The sequence below is a fragment of the Catharus ustulatus genome, chromosome 2, assembly GCF_009819885.2.
Source record: "Catharus ustulatus isolate bCatUst1 chromosome 2, bCatUst1.pri.v2, whole genome shotgun sequence".
NCBI classification, from domain to species: Eukaryota; Metazoa; Chordata; class Aves; order Passeriformes; family Turdidae; genus Catharus; species Catharus ustulatus.
Window position 1 is genome coordinate 97,020,981 of NC_046222.1, and position 13,001 is coordinate 97,033,981.

At 38.9% G+C, this 13,001-nt stretch overlaps 1 protein-coding gene across 4 annotated transcripts in view; it reads left to right on the forward strand.

Moving 5' to 3' along the window:
• Nucleotides 1-13,001, forward strand: part of RANBP2 (RAN binding protein 2) — a 34,660-nt gene continuing 21,659 nt past the window's right edge. Inside the window, exons 1-17 of one of the 4 annotated variants that reach the window (XM_042778983.1) lie at nt 1-129; nt 2,671-2,738; nt 3,257-3,368; nt 4,244-4,396; nt 5,216-5,446; nt 5,883-6,028; nt 7,424-7,616; nt 8,312-8,402; nt 9,270-9,479; nt 10,000-10,178; nt 10,256-10,431; nt 10,745-10,868; nt 11,199-11,360; nt 11,677-11,814; nt 11,906-12,052; nt 12,455-12,637; nt 12,720-12,803. In XM_042778983.1, coding sequence (XP_042634917.1) covers nt 55-129; nt 2,671-2,738; nt 3,257-3,368; nt 4,244-4,396; nt 5,216-5,446; nt 5,883-6,028; nt 7,424-7,616; nt 8,312-8,402; nt 9,270-9,479; nt 10,000-10,178; nt 10,256-10,431; nt 10,745-10,868; nt 11,199-11,360; nt 11,677-11,814; nt 11,906-12,052; nt 12,455-12,637; nt 12,720-12,803 — 2,472 coding nt within the window. In that variant the 5' untranslated portion in view covers nt 1-54. The remainder of the gene's footprint in view (nt 130-2,670; nt 2,739-3,256; nt 3,369-4,243; nt 4,397-5,215; nt 5,447-5,882; nt 6,029-7,423; nt 7,617-8,311; nt 8,403-9,269; nt 9,480-9,999; nt 10,179-10,255; nt 10,432-10,744; nt 10,869-11,198; nt 11,361-11,676; nt 11,815-11,905; nt 12,053-12,454; nt 12,638-12,719; nt 12,804-13,001) is intronic. The other 3 variants (XM_042778982.1, XM_033051189.2, XM_033051188.2) reach the window with 3 other exon arrangements.

A 13,001-nucleotide genomic window follows, 5' to 3' on the forward strand; every position in this document is an offset into this window, starting at 1 on the left:
GCGCGTTCCGCCGCGACAGAGGCCGGGCGCGGCCCCTGCCGCCGCGGCGACGCCATGATGAGGCGGACGAAGCCCGAGGTGGAGCGCTACGTCGCCTCCTTGCAGGCCGCGGCTCCGTCCCCCAGAGAGGTGAGCGCGGCCTCGCGTTGCTCGGCGGGCCCGGGGGGCGCTGCGGCCGCTCCGTGCGGCCGGTATGGGGCCCGCTGCACCGCGTGGGGCGGTGGCGGCCCTGCCGCGCGTCCTGAGGGACCGCCGCCCCCGCGCCGCGGCGAGGCCTCTGCTGTCGGGCCGGGGGGGCGGCTGCGCTCGTTCCCCCTGCGCTGTCGGGCCGGGGGGGCGGCTGCGCTCGTTCCCCCTGCGCTGCCGGGCCGGGGGGCGGCTGCGCTCGTTCCCCCTGCGCTGCCGGTTCGGGGGGCGGCTGCGCTCTGCGGGCTCCCCGCGCTGAGCCCGCCGCCTCGGTGTTGGCGCTTGGTCTGCTTGGCCCGTCCTCCTCCGTGTCGGTAAGAGGAAGAAGGATCCCTTTCTAGAGACACTCAAACACCACCTGGACGCGCCTGTATCACCTGCTCTAGGTGACCGACCCATGGCAGGGTGTTGGACTAGATGATCTCCAGAGATCTCTTCCATTCCTGACTAGTGTGGTATTCTGTGAGTTAGGGTGTCTTTCGGATAATTTCTGAGCATGTTATTACTCAGGGTCTCTGAGTAATCGAGTGAGGTAGGAGAGGCTGAGGAAGTTTCGCGTAGTAGAAGTGCTTTCCCTGACTGGGAACAGTGTTTTACTGGAGCTGTGCACCTTTATTTTACTGCTGGTAAGCTCTAGTGTAGTTTTAAAGAGTCCACCAGTTCTCTGAGTACAGACATCTTGAGTTTTATAAGAGTTTAGTTCCTGCTTCCCGAGTTTCGTTTCTCAGAAAAGGATTCCTGAGCTTTGTTTCTTCAGAAGACTCTAAGCAAGGAACTGGTAAAGCACTTTCGGTTTTATGTGTTGTGTCATTAATATTCTTGTCTTTGTAGCAGTATTAGGAGAGAAGGAACTGGGGATAAATAATCTTTCTGTTGTATTTTAGTAACTGGTCAGAAGGATGAGGACCTCTGGATAACTTTTTACCATTTTTCATTGTATCTGGAAAAGGATCACAGTGAACAGTCTGATGCAGTTCATGGGAGCTATTTAATCCTGAAAGATCCTGTTCTACTGCTCTTGAATTGATTTTTTTTTTTAAGTTAGAATATTCAGCACTGTGTTGTATAGTGTGAATACATCCATGTTCACCATTATGCAGTAGGGCCTTTATGCTGGCCTTGTGTACATCATCATTATTTGTATCTCTTTCCCAACAGCAGCAGAGTTGTTCTGTGGCTTAATTGAATTGTGTGCTGTATAGAGCAGCCAATGTCGAGGGCATGACTCTCAGAGTCACAGGTGCTCTTTATTTTTTTTTTTTGTATTCCTACTGAACTCAACAATTAAATAAATCCTCTCCTGTTGTACTGAAGGCCAGCTGGTATATATTTACTTGTTTTTTTTTTTTTAATAAGTTATGCTTACAACTAATTGTATAAGCACAGTTTCTGGTGGAAAATGTTACTGATTTTCTTGTTGTGTTGATTTAAGGAGAGGGGTGCTTATAAGGCTTCAAAGCATTTATTTTGAGGTTTCTTTTCATCCATATTTAAAAGAAGATGCCAAATGCAGCTCCACTTAGACATACTTCAGTGTTTCCCTTTTGAAGGGTTCAAAAATACAGTCTGGAACCTTGAGGTATCCTAGGAAGCCTGCTTTCGTTTTTAACTGCTTCTTAAAATTTTCTGTGAACAACAGTGGTGAGAGAGGGAGGGTGACTTTCAATTCAAGTGAATTCAAAATGTGCACACTTGTTTGGAATCATAGATGTAACCAGCTCTAGTGTTTCTTGGTTCAAAAACAAAATTGTTTTTGAACTGATATTGAGAGCTCAAGCTTTGAATTTGTCTGATTTACTTCTGCCTTTTTCCTTGTAACTTTGCAAGTTCTTTACCTCACTCCTTTCACTTTTCCTCCTGATCATACTTCTGCCACTTGGCTTCTTTGTTACTTCCTTATTCTACCTCCCAAGAAATATTTTTGGAGATGTTTCACCTCTTGCTCGTAGGGTGTGTACGTTAAAGTTATTTTAGTCAGAAATAAACTACTGCATAAATGCATTTCTTACCCAAATTGAGAATGACTTAAGTGAAAGTTTTTTCCTCAAGTATACTTAAACAGTAGTGTCTAATGACAGTACACTACAGTAGTGCTAAATGGCATATCTCTTGATTTGTAGAATCTTTTTTCCTTGCTACATTGCAAAGAAATGAACTAAATGTAGGTGACCCTATTCTTACACTCTCTTTAATGAGTGATGTGTGAAATACCATGAGTATGAAGGCTTGTTGTTTTCTTCTCTTGTAATCTCTAGCTTCCTATAGTAACCTTTTTATAGCAAAAACTTTTATTTTTTTAATTCTTAAACCTACATCTTTCAGAAACAAGCCCTTATATATGATGAGTGGATTTGAGCTGATAATGAATAGTCAAATTCAGTCATTTGAGTACTAGGCATTGCTGAAAAGAAAGGTCATTCATTAGGGAATTACTTTTGAAGTACTGAATGTCTAAAGTGTGTTTGTCATGTTTTTCTTCTTCAGAAATCGATGAAAGGATTCCTCTTTGCTAAGCTGTATTTTGAAATAAAAGAATATGAACTTGCTAAAAGGTAAAATGCATTGATGGCCATTTGTTTTTTTGTTCTCTAAAGTGTAAAAGAAAAGCTATGTTTATATGAAGTAGGTCAGAGGAACAAAGATGACTATCCATGCTGCTTTAAGCTAGCAGTCATTGTGGGCATTTAGTGCTATTTAGATCTTTGTAAAACAGTAACTTAAAAGAAGATTAGTTATGTGGTACTGAAAAAATGTACCTGGCTGAATTGGCTTTTACCATTCTTACTATTTTTACCAAGTCCTGGTTTTGTTTTTTTAATCAACAGAAATATTGGCTGGTGAGTAAGTAGCATTTGTACAGGTAATAAACCATGTTGCTGCTTACTTAAAGGTCCTAAAAAAGTGTCTGGAACAAGACATGTCTATACTTCTGTAGTCTGGCCAAAGCATCTGGAAAAATTAGGTCTGTGTGTCCTGTATGGCAGATAAAGTTACCATTAGAGCTTGGGTGAGAAGGGGAACTGGTAGTGGAAAGTACTGGTCAAGTAACTGACTTTTTTCTCCTTCACAGATACATATCTACATACCTCACTGTACAAGAGAGAGATCCCAAAGCACACAGATTTCTTGGACAAATCTATGAAGCTGAGGATAACATAGAAAAAGCTTTTGGGTGTTACAAGGTAAGTATTGTATTCACCCCAAATGTTCTGCTTTGTTCCTTTATAAATGGACTTCTAAAACATGTGCCAAACATTCTCAAACCCATAGAGAAAAACATGCTCTTGGGAAAGCTCTGTCATACACATTTGACAATGGAAAGCACGTGACACACTGCAGAGAGGATTCTTCACTTGATATATATCGCTTGCTTCTGTAGTATATTTTGAAGTTGCTCCTTTGTTTTTTCTTCTGGACTTGATTTTCATGCTACCTGCTGTTAAATTCTCCCCAAGTCAGGCATTGCCTCTTGTACTACTGTTGTAGAATCTTGTCATGTGAACTGTGATGACAGCTGGAGTTTAGTTGGTAGTAGAAGACTGTAGGCTTACTATGTTTTTGGTTGGTTTTGAAGAGGACAGGTGCAGAAGGGAGGTACAAATCCAGTTTTGGTTAGGCAAGCATGTGAATGTCAGATTCCCTCTTGGATTGCCTTTTTTCTGGTTTTGGGGAGAAAGATGTGCTCACAAGTCTGGCCAACTCTATGTATGAAGTGCTATCACACTTCTTAAACTGTGTCTTAATTTTTTAAAAAGTTTTTATGTCTGGCTAGACAAGAGGTCCATATAGTCCTGCTGTCCGTGTATGGCAGTAGCTAGTGTTAGATGCAGAGGAAGTGGTGTTTGCATTATTTCTCTTGTGCTTTTCTGAATTTCAGCAGTTCTGCTTGGGTGCTGTAAACTAGTATGGCATGTAGAAAGACTTGGCTTATATATTCTGTATTTATAGATTTAAATGATTTGAATAGCTGGGTATGTTTGTATCCTGTTCTGTGTGGATCAGAAGTTAAAGTTGCCTTTTTATTTTTGACTCCTGTGTCTGCATGGGGAAAAAACAGCGCTCTGTGGAGTTGAACCCAACACAGAAAGATCTTGTATTGAAGATTGCGGAGTTATTATGCAATAATGACATTACTGATGGAAGAGCAAAATACTGGGTTGACAGAGCTGCTAAACTCTTTCCTGGGAGTCCTGCTATTTACAGGTTGAAGGTAAGTTCAAAATCACCTCTGTTCAATGGCTTGAGCAAACTTTCAGCACCTGTCTGGAGTGCCTTTTGCATATCACCTCCAGCAAAAGTTTTTGGCTGAATTATTTTACCATCTTTAATATAAAAAACTTTCTAGTCTGACATTTTTTGTCAGTTTTAAAGGAAGCTGCAGCTGCATGCTTCCATACCCTTTCTAGTGTTTGAAGTTTAATCCTCTTCCTAAATGCTGCAAAATTGTTATTTATCGCAGTCAAGAAGTTAGAGACTAGACAGGTGTCACTTGTTCTTTTTGTTGTGTCACTGGTGGGAAGGTAGCTGGTCTGAGAAGTTATTTTTTTAGTTTATATGGATTTTTTGTTTTTAAATCTGCATTATGGTAATTTCTGCAGAATGTGAGAAATGCTGTAATTCTCAAATGCCACGTAAATACTTTGAGCCATGCAATATCACTTTTGCACAGGTATATTAATTTTGTGTAGCTGGGTAGCAGCCACATGGAAGTCTCAAGGTGTCTGGGGTGATTTTTTAAGCAAGGTAGTCTATGGTCTGCTGTCGCTGAACCAAATGTTTTGAGGAGCATTTCTTACTCCTGGTAAGAAGCAAATTCTTCTGAGGATTTTTCTTCTGTGATAGTCATGTATATTTTTAAATATTTGAGTATTTTATCAAACTTCCTGTAATACCTGAAAGCTATTGAGAGTACTCTAGCTAGCGTGATGTAGTCATGTAGTGGAGGAAAGAATGTTGTCTAGTATTGTAGTGGATCAAAAGACTGATGTGGGAAATGAAATACTAACATGTTACTTTCACATTTCAACAGGAGCAGTTACTGGATTGTAAAGGTGAAGATGGATGGAATCAGCTCTTTGACTTGATTCAAGCAGAACTTTATGCAAGACCAGATGATGTCTACATAAACATCAGACTAGTTGCACTCTATCGTTCAAATAACAGATTAAAGGATGCTGTGCTCCATTGTCAGGAGGCAGAGAAGAGAATACCTTTGCAGTCAAGCTTGGAATGGTGTTCCTGTGTTGTAGAGACATTTGAGGTGTTTAATCATATTTTGATCCTGTGGTAGTCTTCCGTATCTTTTTACCTGGTCTATTTCTCTTAGTGTCCTTATTCTGACAGCTGTTTCTCAAGGGATTTAACTCCTTCAAATGCAAGTCTGCTGAGACCAGTGGAATTACAAAATACTTCTTGTGTGGTTTTTTTTTTAATTGGAATTTTCTCCCTAAAATTAAGCTTTATAGAACTATTGAGTTTCTAACTTCAAAAGCTGAGTTAGACACAGCAGTTCCATTAGGGATAAAATTACTCAAGCAAATAGTTCCCTGGAACTTTGCTTCTGAAGAATATGTTAAGGTCTCACCTGTGAAACTGGATTATGCAATAAATGCTGCTAGTGTGTTTTGGAGAAGTACTGCCCTTGTCTTCATGGAAGGATGACTGTTCCTTATCCTGTGATGAACTTTCTTCTTTAGGAATATCTGGAGTCTTTACAAGACTTGGAGTCTGATAAAAATAACTGGAGAACTATCAAGAAAGATCATCTGCTGGCCTATTCCAGCTTTGTCAAACTGACACTTTCTTCTAGAGATATTCAGGAATGCAGAGAGGCACTCGAAAGGTACTGTTTAAACTTTTCTGTGGTAAGAAAAGACCCTCTAAGAATTGTTTGGGGTCACATGACATCCACCAAGCTTCTGTTTCACAGCTAATATTGTTTTTGGGATAAGAGAGAAGACTCTCTGTGCTGACTGCTAAGAGTAGTTCTTACTGGATGTGAACCCCAAGCTGTCTTTTGACAGATGTTTGCATGGTCAGCTCAGAGCCATGGAGAAGACTCATATCCTGGGTCTTTGTATCCTTCTTTTCCTTCAGTTAGAAAAGTTGTTCTGTACTTTAGCAATTGACTAATCCAGATTTCCAAGACAATTGGGGAACAAACACCAGCCCAAAAAACTCCAATCCAAACAAAGCAACTAAAAAAAAAATGAAAAGCTGAAACTATCTCTTGTGTATCAACTTTGTCCTAGTCACTCTGTTCTTAAATAACACAGCACACTGGAGTAATTAGGAACTTTGTGTATACAGTGTAATTGGGAGGGAGGAAACCACCTGAAGCAAGAATAGCCTCTTTCAGAGAAAACTGGTGGTGTTACAGCTGACTAAAAGCTTACCATCTGTGGTGCACCTAGAGTAGCATAAAATAGAGTTTGTCGTCAATAATTTGATTAAAACCTGTGTTTTTCTTGCCATCGTCTTTCCTTTGTTGCTGTTTTTTACTAACTTACCTTTGTTCCTCAGTAGTATAATGGCTGTTATATTGTGTTTTGTAAAAATTCTTAGTCTTTTAATCTTGCATGAGTATTGAAAGCAGTACAGAATAGATGAGCAATATTTAATACCCAAGTATGTTTTGTTTTATTTTATTTTTCTCCTCTAACATTGACCATCTTGTGTTTTCTGCTTCTGATTTATTAAGAGCATTTTGAGATGCTCACATCTGAAGTGCGTCTAGGTCATGGCAATGCTAACATCTTGTCCAGTAATTGAAAAAAAATTTTAACTGTTTTCTGGAAACCCTCTCCTGAGTGAGGATTGTATGGTAATCTACAGGGACAAGAATTTCTGTAGTACCTTCTATTTTTGTTGAGCCTGTTAAACAGTGTTTTGGACCTTTCTGATAATGAAAAGAGAGTCAATAATACCTGCTGTATGTCTGTAAATCAGCAGTAGTGAACAGGTTTATCCATGTATTCAGGACAATAGTTTTAAAAGTAGCTGTGCAAAAATGTGATGAAAAGCACTAAGTATCTAGGTGATATTTACTTCAATAAACTTGAGAGCTGTGGGAGTTTGAGGAGATTGTACTTTCTTGTAACTTGGGTTTAAACAATAAGAAAGTACTTCCCATTGACTCATGAAGTTCCTTAATTCACAATTAAATAGCACAAACCAAAATCAGGTGCTATAGCTTTTACCAGGACTCTGTTTAGAATGAGTCTTCTCTGCATTTTAGTTTTGATCGTGCACTTCAGTCAGTAAAACCGTACGTGAATGTGGCTGATGAGTTGTCTCGTACCTATGTGGAGATGAAAGGACAGCTGTACATGCATGCTGGAGCTTTGCTGCTGAAAATGGCCCAAGACAACGAGGCGCAGTGGAGAGCTATGTGTGAGCTAGCAGCCTTGTGTTATCTCCTGAGTTTCCAGGTAATGATTTTTCAGTCTAAACCTTTAGTTGATACTTTTCTTGAAATTTTCTAGCTGTGCACGTGTTGAATTCCTGTATTCCTGAGATGAACTAGTGTTTGTGTATCTAAAGGAGAACTCTGTCCTCACCCACCAAACCCTCCACTTTCACAATTATTTAAAAGTTTCAAATGACACAAATAGGGTAAAAGTATACTTTCAACTGTTCCCCTTGCCAGAGTAATTGATTCTTAAGTATTAATGCATTTATTTCCTGCAATATATTTATTTTTTCATAATACAATAGAGACACATGTTGAGTGTTACTCCTGTAAGGGATGGAAGGAGACCAAGTGAATAGTTCCATATACTTGTTGGAGAGACAACCAAATTAAAAGAATTATGGTTATTTGCCCTTACGAATTCTTTGCCTTGACTGTCCTTTTTATACCATGGCTTGCACTGCAGATATTACTTGCTCTTGTGTACACTTAATGTTACTTTTAATAGCTATATTGCACATCTGTGTGCTTTAGGTGGGTTCTCTGCTCTCTTTGCCCGTCCCACACAGAACCACAACCCAGTGTATGTACCTTCAGAATGAATGCCTGTTTTCCTACAGCTTCCGATAAAAAGAAGCTTGTTGCCTGACATACATTTAAATGTCCTGCTCCTGCTGTGAAAAACCTGTAACAATTTTCTTCTTGCTTCACCAGGTTCCTAAACCAAAGTCAAAACTCATAAAGGGGGATCAAACTGGACAAGATATGCTAGAAATGTTGGCCTGTGATCGAAAGAGCCAATCTGGTAATTTAAAAAAAAAACTGCATGATTCCATTTTAGTGCTGCACATTTACTGTAAAGGCTAAGATTTGTAAAAGAACACGTGTGTCTTGTAACATTATCACTTCAATATATAGTAAAACATTATAGATTCTGACTACATATGTAAAACAAAATAGTAGTTTGGTTCTGATACCTAAAGTTACTTTCTCTTCTTAAGCATGCTGGTAGAGTGTGTTCTCTTTGTTTCAATAGTGGTTGGGTTTCTTCCTCCTTTTTGACTTTGTAGCATGCTAAGATAGAATTTAGCTTTTATTGTCTGTTAAGCCTACTTGAAATGACTTCTTCCTGCTGATGCTATTTTGGAAGTATTGTTAGCCCCAAGAGGGAAAGAAAATACTAGTTTGTTTCCCTGATATTTTCATCCTTTCACTTGTTCATCAGCTTGTTCTTTTTGCTGCCAAGTATAGACAGTGTTTCAGTCTACAGAATTCTTAGAGGGCCTAGATGAAAACAGATGAACATGTTAGACATCAAGTTCATTTACATCAGAATGGATTATATTAATGTAGACTTCTGCTTTATTACAGCTATTTATTTTAAGGTCATTTGCAATGCCCTTAGAATAGTCATGGTAGGAGGGCTTTGTTTTCCTAAAGAACTGGATTTACAAATTCTTTGGGATTGTTGTCACTGAAAGCTTGGAAAGCCTATGTGCTGAAGCACTGACCTAATTACAGGGAGAACATACCTGAACAGTCTGTAGGTTTCATAAGGGAAAATCCTGATTCCCATCCAGCCTTCAGTATCAAAGGGCAGTCCAGCATAGCAAATACTACTTTCTTTGTGTTTGCTGCTTTATTTATGTAAAGTGATATTTTTGTTTTCTAGGCCATATGCTACTGAACTTAAGTCATGGCAAGCAAGACTTCTTTAAAGAGATCGTGGAGTCATTTGCAAACAAGAGTGGCTCATTTGCATTGTTTGATAGCCTGTTTGAGAGTGGAGCTTCTAGGGAGAGGTCTTTTATCGGCACAGATGATATTGGAAATGTCAGTACACAAGCACCAGTGCAAGTGGAACTTCACAAATATGATATTGGTAAGTAGTGTTACTTTCTGAAACTCAGCATAACTTTGTGAACCTCTTCTGCAAATACTTGTGGAAGAGGTACTAGTACACAAATACTTGTACTGCAACAAAAGACAAATACCTGGAATAGCTGTTCAAAGTTGCCTTAATGTCATAGGAAAGATTTACACTTTATTGCAGTGTAAAGAAGTGTGTCTTCGTAATTCCTTAAGGATTTTTGGAAAAGTAAATAGGTTTGCTAAAAGTTATCTATTGGCCTGAATAAGGTGAGAATGGAAATGATGAGAGTCATCCCCTCAGAAGCTTAAGCAGCTGATGGCTTTGAGCGCTTAGATGGACTTGGTATGTTTGGCTGTACTGAAGTATGTAACCCTTCATAAGTGAAACCTGGAATCTTGATGCTTATTGATCTGTAAAGTATCTTTGGCTGCTTTCACAGAGGGAAATGTGAAACCCAGCTTTGATCAGATAGTAATATTGAGGGCTTGCAGGAAACTGACATTTGCATCCAACCTTGTTTTTTGCATAGGTGCCATTCGATTGCACAATGGCAGTCTCCAGCACCTCGTGTGGCTTGGCTTGCAGTGGAACTCTATGTCAGTCTTACCCCCCATGCGCAAATGGTTAAAACAGCTTTTTCACTTGCCCCAAGAAACATCAAGACTTGAGACAGATGCTCCTGAATCTATTTGCCTGTTAGACCTTGAAGTAAGTGAACTTTCAAGTTTAAGATATGATACAAATTTAGTTTTTTGGTAATTAATGACTAATTTTTTTTAAAACAGGTATTCCTACTTGGGGTGGTATTCACTAGCAACTTACAATTGCAAGAGAAGTTTAATTCTCACTACAGTGCACATCAACCTCAATTCTTACCATTGCCAATATGCAAACAACTCTATACTGAAAAGCAAAGATCCTGGTGGGATGCTGTTCGTACTCTTCTTCAGAGAAAATCAATGTAAGGCTTTTTTGGTTTGGAAATGTTCGATCAAGTCTTTAGGAAGCATCTGTTACAGCAACTTGGATTGTACCTATAAATTCTTGTAAAAAATAATATTTTTTTTACATTTTTCACATTGAAGCTTTGTTGTAGTAGGGACTTGATATGCTTGAAAGATTTCTATGAATGGAATTTTCATTTCTAACAGTGCATTTCTAACCTAGAGGCAAGCTAGCAAGTTAAGCTGCCGACTGTGTTCATTAAGTGAATGGTATGTGAACAGATGAAAACCAGAAAATACTAATCAAGGAATGTTTCTTCTGATGTTCAGACCAGGAACAGCAGCAAAACTGAGGCTTATTGTACAGCATGGCATAAGTACTCTGCGAACACTGGAGAAGCATGGCCTTCAACCTGCCCTAATCATACACTGGGCAAAAAGCTTGCAGAAAACAGTAAGCTGAGATTATTTTTAAATACATGGAAGCCAAAATATTTTTCTTTATTTTTTAAATTATGAACGGACTCAGGGGATGTGGGATCTGATGAATGTGTATTATTAAGAACAGTTGATTATATTATCAGGCAAATTTGTTGTTCTAGTTGCTCAATGAAGTACTCTTGTCTTAAAATGTAGTGTTATTTTCTACATTTACATAGCTACTCTTCTTAGTGTCAGAGAAGGACTTTGGAACTCTTAAAGAAAATAGAAGGATGTGGAGGAATAGCATTTTGACTTGAATTTGTTGAAATAACATATCCATCTATTCCCTTTTCTTCACCAGGGAATTAACCTTAACTCCTTCTATGACCAGAAGGAATATATTGGACGAAGTGTCTACTACTGGAAGAAAGTTCTGCCTTTGCTGGAAACTATCAAAAAGAAGAGGAGTATTTCTGAACCTACTGATCCTCTCTTCAAACACTTCCATAGTGTAGACATTCAGGTACAGATCGATGGAGCCAAGGCTGAAGAGAAGGGTCTGTGTCAGAAATGTACATAGTTGTGGGATTTTTGTCTACATGGTACTATTCTATGTTGTTACTACTGTGACACTCTTAATGGTGAGATTTGGTAATCGTGTTTTATAAAGGGAGAAATTCTCTCCTTATAACTTTGGTCTTACCTTTAAAATAGTGTTTATGATTTGAAGGCACTGAACTCCCTCAGTACCAACTTTCAAGAAAAAGAATTCTCCCTGTATTATAGGAAAAAAGGTTATGTTGTTCCATTGTTAAGTATAAGTTTTTCTTTATTTGTAGCTCTTTCAGGTTGCAGCATATGAAGAAGAGGCACAGATAGCATTTGCTATGTTGGATGCAGTTGATGGCAAAATTGATGATGCTTTATCAGCATTTGAAGCTATTGAGAATGTGGTGTCTTACTGGAATCTTGCTGTGGTAAGTTTGTAAGTTGCATTACCCAAAAATACTTCTCCTTTACTCAGTTTCCTTCTGACTAATACTATTCACTCTGCATCCCACTCTTCAGATTTTTCAGAGAAAAGCAGAAGAGATTGAAAATGATGTCATGCTGCCTGAAGAACATGAGGAGCATAAAACTTACCTTCTTAAAGCCAAGTACTATTTAATGAAAATTATTGCAGAAAGCTCCTCAGATATGTCAGTTACTGAGAATGTAAGTAATTCTTGCTTTCAAACTTGTTCCAAGGAACACAGTAGCTTAGGTTACTGCTTGAAAAATGAAATCCTTTGCATTCAAGTTAGTGTTTTTTTTTTTTTTTTGACCAGGCTTTGTATTAAGGCAAGTTAAATCCTGGGTAACTTCTTTAACCTACCAGATCATGTGGTAATCCTGGCTACCCTGTGGATGATTCACTTTTACCACTGTCTTTTATTTTGATAAAAAATCATTTATGTGAGTTGTTTTCTTATGTGAATTGTAACAAGTTAAGAGAAAAAAAATCCAGTATTTATGTAATGAAAGAGTTGTGAATTGCTCAGCCAGAATTCTGAATGAGGTTTGTCTTGTTCTGAGGAAGAATTGCAGTCATGACTCATGTTTGGAAAAATTTTCTAGTTGCCGGTGTCTCTTGAAACTGTGAGAGAGGTATTAGATTCAGTGATCCAGGAACTTGGTGAGAATGGTGAAGAGGGAAGTCTTTCCTTCAGAAATGGTTTGACACGAACTGTAGATTCAGCAATGAAACATTCCACTCCGTCACCAACCAAGTTCTCTCTTTCGCCAACTAAGACCTACAAGGTATGTAAGCCAGCTATTATTTCAGGAAATTGTTATCTTACAAGAAAAATTCAAATAAATCAATTAATTTTTCTTTTCTTAGTTGTCTCCGAAAACTCCCCCTCAGTGGGCAGAAGACCATAAATCTATACTTCAAATGATTTGTCAGCAAGTGGAAGCTTTAAAGGTAAACATTCTGTCACCATGTTCAGTAAAGAACTGTTGGCCTTTTAGTTATGGTAAGGATCTAGTGATAAGAGCATGGGCTAACAGTTGCTAGAATTACCTTCTGTAAATAGCTGCCTAAAATGAGTACCAAAGTCCTTTGGCTTAAAAGCTCCTATTTGGGACAGGGACAAGAGTGCTGAGGCAACCCATGTCAGGG